The following is an 8,549-nucleotide window of genomic DNA, read 5'->3' as shown; positions in this document are numbered from 1 at the left end:
AATCAAAACAAAAAAGTTAACATCGTTAAAATTGCTGACGTGGCAAGTGCTAAAAGTAATATCGATTGTTCAATACATGTCGATTGTCTTATCCAATTTTTGTTTCATAATTATTTCAAAAATCGACCCTTGTCGACTTACTAATATTGTTAACAAGATTATCTCTCCTAATCAATTCGGCTTTGTCAAAGGTCAGTTTATTTATGATTACATCACCAGGACTTCTGAATGTATTAACTTGTTCAATGAAAAATGCTATATGACCATTAAGATTGACATACGTAAAGCTTTCGACACTACGGACTGAAATGGTTTTTTGTTAGAAGTATTAAATCAACTAATAATATCTATCAACTAATAACAACATAACTTATCGCATTTCTATTTTAATCTCATATATGTTACGAATATCTTTGTTTTATAAATCTCATTGTTTATATACAAGTTACCATCATCTTTTTATCACCGGAAAGAGTATTTACTATTTTGATACTAGTTATAAAACTGCAATCACATCGGTAATTTAAATATCAGTTGTGTTCATATAGACCCAACAAACCGAGATGAGATCTTGGATCGCTTTTCGATCTATTATGTTTGTTCATACATTGAGGATGCTTATTACTTGTACTACCTACTTGTACTACTTTCTAGACTTACTATCTTTTATGTCCTGCCTTCTTCTCCAACCTTTTTTTTTTTATAATAAGTTTTCTTCTATGATAACTTCTGCTCTAACCCATTAATAGATGTAACATGAGTGTCATTTTTTGACATTATAATATTTATACTGAAAAAATATGCATGATACTAGTTTGGAGATAGATAGTATTTTAAAGGTAATAGATCTAACTTTTATATATTTTTGTTTTTTTTAATAAATTTAAATTTAATAAATATAAAATGTAACACATTCTTAATTGGAATAAGAAAAACAAAATAAATATAAAATCTTTAGAGAAAATTTGCAGAAAATTAAACACTAGTTGCTATATTATTTTTTAAGGTGAAGTATAAAAAAACAATTTGATTTTAACTTCTTTTTTTTTTTTTTTTTTGTAAACACGTGATTCTAAAACTTGGAAACTTGAGTTGTGATTTGTGAGTTTGCAAGTTGAGGGATTTCCTAAAAAAAATACTCCCATACTTTACTCCAAAACAGAGAGATTTTGAATAATTAAATATTTCATATATAAAATATGACTGCACAAATTAACTAACTATAAATATTTTTTTTCTTTTATCAAACTGACTCATAAATCATTTGATTATAAACTGGAATTTCTACATGCATTTTAATGAGCAAGTGAATTTGCTCATTCACCGTTAAATATAGACTTATTAAAACTAACATAGACTTATTAAATCTAACCATCGGGATGTTTTGAATTTCCACCGTAGAATTCTAGTAAATCTAGATCTAACGGTGAATAAGTAAATTCTACATGCTAATTAAAGTGCATTGCGTAAATCATAAACCTTTGTTTGTAGGTCTTCAAGACACGAGAATGTGTTTGCATCTCGGACAAACCAAGAGCATAACCGGTTCTAGAAGGCCCTAGGCTCCCAATTTATTTTTTTTAGGCTTTTTTTCATATTACTTTTTTAAATAATAAAATTCTCTCAAGAGACACACGGCTTGCTCTCATTCCTTTCTTTCTTTCATTTAATTTTTTTATTTTTTTAAGACACGCGAACACTCATCACCATGCAGAGACAATTTCTATACCTTAATCTATTGTCCTTACCTACTCATGCCCGTACAAGACAATTTCCTTCACTTTAGAATTTTTTTTTTTCAATAGAAAAGGAAAAGAAAAACGAACAACAACAAACTACCTAGGAATTAACCTAGGGAAGCTAACCCCAATTCTATCTTCTAAGAGAAGAGGAGAGATGAAACTAGGGAAAACAGGAAGGGTAGTAACGCCTAACGTCTCTTCATGGCCCGCCGCCGCCAAGCGATCAGCAACACGATTCTGCTCTCTAAAAATGTGTCTGAACTCTACGAACTCAAAGGAGGAGCAAAGTCTTTTAATAGCTTTGATGAGGTTGCGACTATTAAGACCCATAGAATGATTCTCAGAAATCATTTTGATTGCTTCCAAATTATCAGACTCCACAGAGAGCCTCTTAACACCCAGCTTTTTAGTAAGATTGATTCCAGTAAGAATAGCCCAGAGCTCCGCAGAAAAGGAAGAACCCAACCCTAAATTCTGGGAGAACCCAGAAAGCCAGGCGCCCCCTGCATCTCTAAGCACACCTCCAGCCGCAATCTTACCGTTACTGAGGCAGGAACCATCAGTATTCAGCTTCACAACCCCCTCTCTTGACCTGCTCCATCCCACGAGATGGACATCACAACACTGAGAGGCTCTAGCAAGGGACTCTCCTTTGAAACTATCGATAATAGAGAAAAGTTTTTTCGAGAAAAAATCAGCTAAGTTTGTCATAAAAACAGTTTTATCTCAAAAAATCTCCTCGTTTCTCCATTTCCAAACTTGGTGACAGATAATAGCAAAGAAAATGTCACCATGCTCCATGTATGGAAGCAACTTTCCTCTAACACCATCAGAGAACCAGTCGACCTCAGAATGTGCCATGAAGGAAGAGAAAATATGGTGTGGGAGAATTTTCCTCCAAACCTCTTTACTATTAGAGCAATCTCTAAGAGCATGGCACAAAGTCTCAACAGGGCCTCTGCATCTACTGCAAGCTCTAGAATCAGCCAAGTGCCTTCTGTGCCTATCCGAATTAGTAAGAAGCCTGTCCTTAACGCCCAGCCACAGGAAACTCCTAATACGGAAAGGAACTTTAAGGGTCCAAATCGACTTCCACACATCCGAGGGAGGATCAGATCTAAAGAGAGAGAAAGCTTCAAAGGCCGATTTGCAAGAATAAACTCCATTGTTAGTCAGCGCCCAGCAGTGCCTATCCAAGTCTTCCTCTTGATTACTCACCTTCACTCCCCGCATTCTAAGGAGAGTCTCAAGGCTAAAGAAAGTATCAAACTTTGACCAGATCCAGTCCCCTTCCGAGTCAACCACATCGGCAATCCTCCAGTTGCGTATATCACTAGGCGGGGGGGGGAGAACACACCTCAATTAACGGTTTATCCCCAATCCAGTTATCAAACCAGAAACTAATGGACTTACCATTCCCCACCTCCAGGCCAACTCCCGAGCAGAACTCATCAAACACAGCACTAAGTCCTTTCCAGAGGAAGGAACAATTAGCAACTCTCTCTTTCGGGCCCCCGAAGATTTTGTCTTTAGAAATTAAATTCTTATAACCTATTTTATTCACTTTTTATTATCAAATATTGTAGTAATTTATTTACATATCACTCATTTGACTTTCTAATCTAAAACTTTTAAAGTGAAGTTTAAACTATAAAAATCATTAATTGGATCTTTAAACTAAGTAAAAATTATTAATTGAGTTTTAGTCTAAAAAAAACTCATCAATTGAGATCTTATCAAAAATAATTCAGCTAAACAGTTTCTGACTTTTTTTCCAAACTCATTTTGAACTATCACAAATATTATTATAGTTTATATTAAATAGTCACAATTTCTGATTTTAGGATAAGATAAGAATTCAATTGACGATTTTTTCTTAGTTCAGGAACCTGATTGATGCTTTTAATAGTTTAGAATCCTATTTGACTTTATAATTTTAGTTTGGGAGCAAAATGAGTGTAATGACTAATTTATAAGTTCTCAAATTTTTGTAAATTACAAGATAAAACTATCCGTTTATGAATTCAACTTGTAATTCGGCTTAAAGTGTTATTTAGCCATCGATGTATTTAAAATTCTGTCGTTTGGCCCTTCACCTATTATTTGATCACATTAATCTCTGAACTATCCCACTTGATGAAATTTCATCCAATTTGAATGGAGACTTGACAAAATCATTATCTCCATGATAAGTGATGATATTTCAACACATGGACTTGACATATTGCACGTCTAAAAGTTTATTTGTCACATAAATTTTCTTATTTGAAAATAATCTAACACGGAAAAAAAACAAATCACTAAAACAAATTTTATCAAATCTAAGTATCAAAATATCGCGAGTGCCAATAGGATAACAATTCTATTAAGTCTTCAATCAAATTGTGTGAAATTTTACCAATTGGGATAATTCAGGGGTCATATGACCAGATAATAAATCATAGGAACCCATAAAATTTTCGTTAGATCAAGGGTGAAATAGTGGTTTAAGCCTTGTAATTTTTTTAATAAAGACATTACTAAATAGTGGTTTAAGCCTTAGTATTTTGTTTTCTGTTTGCTTCTCTCGTTACTAGTAAAAAGAAACTTGATTTTACACTTACAAAAGCGAGAATAATAATAATTTTTTAGCTTTAAATTATTTATTTGATTTTGATTGTTATTACAACAAAACTAATATATGATTTGAATGGTAGTTAATAATATATCTATTTTACTATTTGCTATTTATTATTTTTAAAATAATATTATTTAGATGTGAAAAAGAATCTAAATATTATCTAGGGCCTCCAAAACACTGGAGACGCCTTTGATCACGAGTTTTTGTTTTTTTCTTTTGTACACTAACCTTATCATTAGGAAAGAATGTTGTGAAATAAATTTGAAAGACCTCATGTTGAACTATTTTTTTTTAGAGATGATGATTGGAAAAAATACAATGTGTATTATTGTTGTCGATTTTCGATTCCATTTTACTAAATCGCATTCTTATTTTCTATATATAACTAGTATTAAATTCAGATATGGAATATAATTATATATGGGGTTATTTTTTCACAATTATAGTCTCAATAATTATTATATTATAATTAAAGTAAATCTCAGATGAAAACCCCCCCTAAATAGGAGGTCTTAGGCGGATGATTAGAGTAGCTCTCTCAAACTCGGCTTTGATAATGCGATTTATAAAAATAATTCAATAGATAGGATACGTTTAACTTGATTATTACTTTTTTTCATTTATATCATATAAATATATGGATATTATGAAACGATTTTCATACTATAATCTGAATCACCTCCATTTTTTTTCTTTTCGCCTTCTCAACTCTATTTATGCACTTGCTGCAACAACTATTCTCCAACAAAGTTCTCTATTTAAAACTTAAAAAAAAAAAAAATTTATTCATTTTCCTCGTATAATATATTTATGATTTTATTAATTTCTAAATATATTTATTCCTAATAACAATATGACTAATTTTATACGTTAATTATAAATAACCAATCACGATGGTTTGTTAGTTTTCAAAGCAAAAACCCATCTAAAATCTTGGAAGGAACTATGAAAGGAAGTGTGGAAACCACAAGCTCCAATAATTTATTTAATCTTTGTTTTAATTTCATAAGGTATATTCAGGTTACTCAAAATATTGTATTATAATACTAAGTAGCAAGTTTGCATTATAATATTTAATTGATAAAGATACATATAAAGAAATCTAATGTTCATTTCAAAGATAAAATTAAGGCTAAATGCATATTTAGCCCTTTAAATTTGACAAGTTTTACCTATTCGCACCCTGAACTTTTTAAATAACCTATCGCATACTTATAGTTACCTTTAAAACTCTATCACACACCTATAGATGGTATTAAAAACCTATCACACACTTGAATTTAGCTCATTCGGACCTTTTTCACACAAAATTATTAATCTGTCATCTTTGACGGACGAGGTCGCATGCGAGTGCTATAGAAAAAAAAAGAAAAACGTATTACTTCGTTCTGTATGTCACCTCATATGTCAAAAATGAAAAATCAATGATTTTGTGTACAGGAGGTCCGAATGAACCAAATTTAAGTGTGTGATATGTTTTTAATATCAACTATAGGTGTAATAGGTTTTTAAAACCGACTATAAGTATGTAATGTATTATTTAAAATGTTCATTGTCTCAATAGACAAAAGTTGTCAAGTTCAAAGGTGTAAATATATGCATTAAACCTAAAATTAATATTAAATATCTAGAGTTGCAGAAACCAAAAAAAAAAAAAAACACACGTGCCAACACTCTTCTTCTTTTTCCTTTCTCTTTCCCTTTTCTATCAAAGTTTCTTATTTTGTTGATTTACTTTTGAGGAGGATGAAAGAAGTTTGTTTTCCTTCTTTTTCCTCCGATCGGTTAGATTTCTGTATTTTTTTTATTATTATTTTCTATTTAATCTGTGTTCATATACTTTATTGGATATCTTGTCTGTTCTAATTATATCTGTTCTCTACTATTCTGTCGTTTATACCTTTTTCGGATTTAGCAAGAGCGGAAACGGTTTATCTTATACGTGGATCAATAAATTTGCGTGGTTGCAACAAAAGAAAAAACTCATATCCAAATGTTCGGAATGACCTAAAGTAAGCATAGCCTTTACCTAGTTCTTTATTCGTGATTGCTAGGGTTTAGCGAGATGATATTGTTATAAATAAATCAAACATTATCCTTATATATCATTTTGCTATTAGTTATAAATTGCAATCTCGATTAGAGTAAATATGTTGTCTTGGATTGTTAGTTTTCACCGTAAAAAAAGTGCAGTAATGCAGTATCCAGTAATGCAATGCTAAATAACTAATTAACAATAAAAGAAGTAGAATATAATATGATGCAATGCTAAATAACTAATTAACTAATAAAGAAGTACAGTATCATTATCATATGATGCAATACTAAATAACTAGTTAAGACAGGTAACCCCTTGGATCCCACTGAAGTGCCCATAAATAGTGACCTCATATGAAGGGCTAACCCAACCCAACCCCAAAGTACTTAGTGAAAGATAAGCTCACTTAGCTCATAGTGTCGACATGGGTTGCCAAGAAGAAGTGTTGGTTCAGAAAATATGCAATTTCTATGAACAAATCTCAAGCCTAAAAACACTTAAACCATCCAAAGATGTCGACACACTCTTCACAAACCTTGTTCTGACTTGCATCCCAACAATCACGATCGATGTCAACAATCTCAGTACCGAAGTCCAAGAAATGAGGTCTAAACTCATTAAACTATGTGGAGAAGCTGAAGGTTACATGGAGGCTTATTTCTCAAACATTTTATCTTCCTTTCAAAACCCTCTTAACCATCTCAATCTATTCCCTTACTACTCTAACTATCTCAAACTTAGTCATCTTGAATTCACCATCCTCACTAACCATTTCCCTGATTATGTCCCTAAAAAGATTGCTTTTGTGGGTTCTGGACCTCTTCCCCTCACATCAATTGTGCTTGCTAGCAACCACCTTACCTCCACCACATTCCATAACTTTGACGTTGATCCGGTAGCCAATTCGATGGCTATTCGATTGGTTTCGCCTGATCCCGACTTGTCGAAACGGATGTTGTTCAGGACAACTAATGTTTTGGATGTTGGGGATGAGTTGAAAGAGTTTGATGTGGTTTTCTTAGCAGCTTTAGTTGGTATAGACAAGGAGGGTAAAGTTAAAGTTATTGATCATTTGGCTAAGTTTATGGCTCCTGGAGGTGTTTTAATGGTGAGAAGTGCTCATGGAGCTAGGAGTTTTATCTATCCTGTTGTTGATACTTGTGATCTCAAAGGATTTGAAGTTCTTTCTGTTTTTCATCCTACTGATGAGGTGATTAATTCTGTCATTATCGCCCGTAAACTTCATTCGATTGATCAGCAATGTGCTAATAATCTAATTCTGCCTAGCAAGTGTTCTGAGATTCAAGGTTTCAATCAACTTATGGTTGAGGAATTCATCACCATTGAGGATCAACTCTCTTAATTAGTTATCTCTCTTTTTTCCTATTGAATAATTGGATATCTACATTCAATCTTGTTTTTTTAGTTGCATTTTCGTTCCTAGTTAGTTAACTTGTGTTTTTCCTGTGTTCAAGTCTTTGAGGAATAAAGTTACTGATTTCAAATTGGTACATTTTATGAAAGATTCTAGAGTGGCAGTAGTGTTAGAATGGCAGTAGTATTGACCTGAATCCTGACTGTTAGATCTAAACTTATTAAATTTAAATTGATGTTTTGAATCTCTACCATAAGATTGTAATAAGTCTAGATCTAACGTTTGGTCATTCAGCGTCCAAGTGGACACTAATGTCTAGAGTGGTTCGTGTTCATATGGATCTAACCGATGAGAACTTGACACGTACCTGTGTATTACTAATGTGTTCATATTAATTAATTTGTTGGATCTATGTTTGCTTTTGATGAAAGTCTCAATATATTAGATCTGGATACATGAAAATCTTCCTCCCTTACTATATTCCTTCTATTTGTAATAATTAAAAAATATAAAATTATGTATTTCAGATAGAAAATAGCAAGAATTTATACAAATGACTCCTAGCTTAACTAGGAAAGCTAATTAATGTGATCACCTAAAATTATGTTACTATATCCCTATATAACTGATAATTTAAGTTTGTAACAACTAAGATTTACAACCATAAGACTTCCTTTTAAGATGAAGCATAAATATTTATTATACCTGACTTGTTATAAATATAGTCTATTTGAACCCTATTTAAAGCTTTAGTGAAGATATTTCCAAATTACT

At 31.9% G+C, this 8,549-nt stretch overlaps 1 protein-coding gene across 1 annotated transcript; it reads left to right on the top strand.

The window, feature by feature from the left end:
* The first annotated feature begins 6,785 nt into the window (after positions 1–6,785).
* LOC136200971 (probable nicotianamine synthase 4) lies at positions 6,786–7,998 on the top strand. Its single transcript, XM_065991485.1, has one exon. The coding sequence runs from the start codon at positions 6,825–6,827 to the stop codon at positions 7,761–7,763; it is 939 nt and encodes a 312-aa protein (XP_065847557.1). The 5' UTR covers positions 6,786–6,824; the 3' UTR covers positions 7,764–7,998.
* Positions 7,999–8,549: the final 551 nt, after the last annotated feature.

The sequence above is a fragment of the Euphorbia lathyris genome, chromosome 7, assembly GCF_963576675.1.
Source record: "Euphorbia lathyris chromosome 7, ddEupLath1.1, whole genome shotgun sequence".
Taxonomy (NCBI): domain Eukaryota; kingdom Viridiplantae; phylum Streptophyta; class Magnoliopsida; order Malpighiales; family Euphorbiaceae; genus Euphorbia; species Euphorbia lathyris.
This window is presented reverse-complemented; position numbering and strand designations above follow the sequence as displayed.

What these genes read in the sequence shown, in the direction of transcription:
- LOC136200971 (XM_065991485.1), top strand. Translation starts at nt 6,825, where the DNA reads ATGGGTTGCCAAGAAGAAGTGTTGGTTCAGAAAATATGCAATTTCTAT.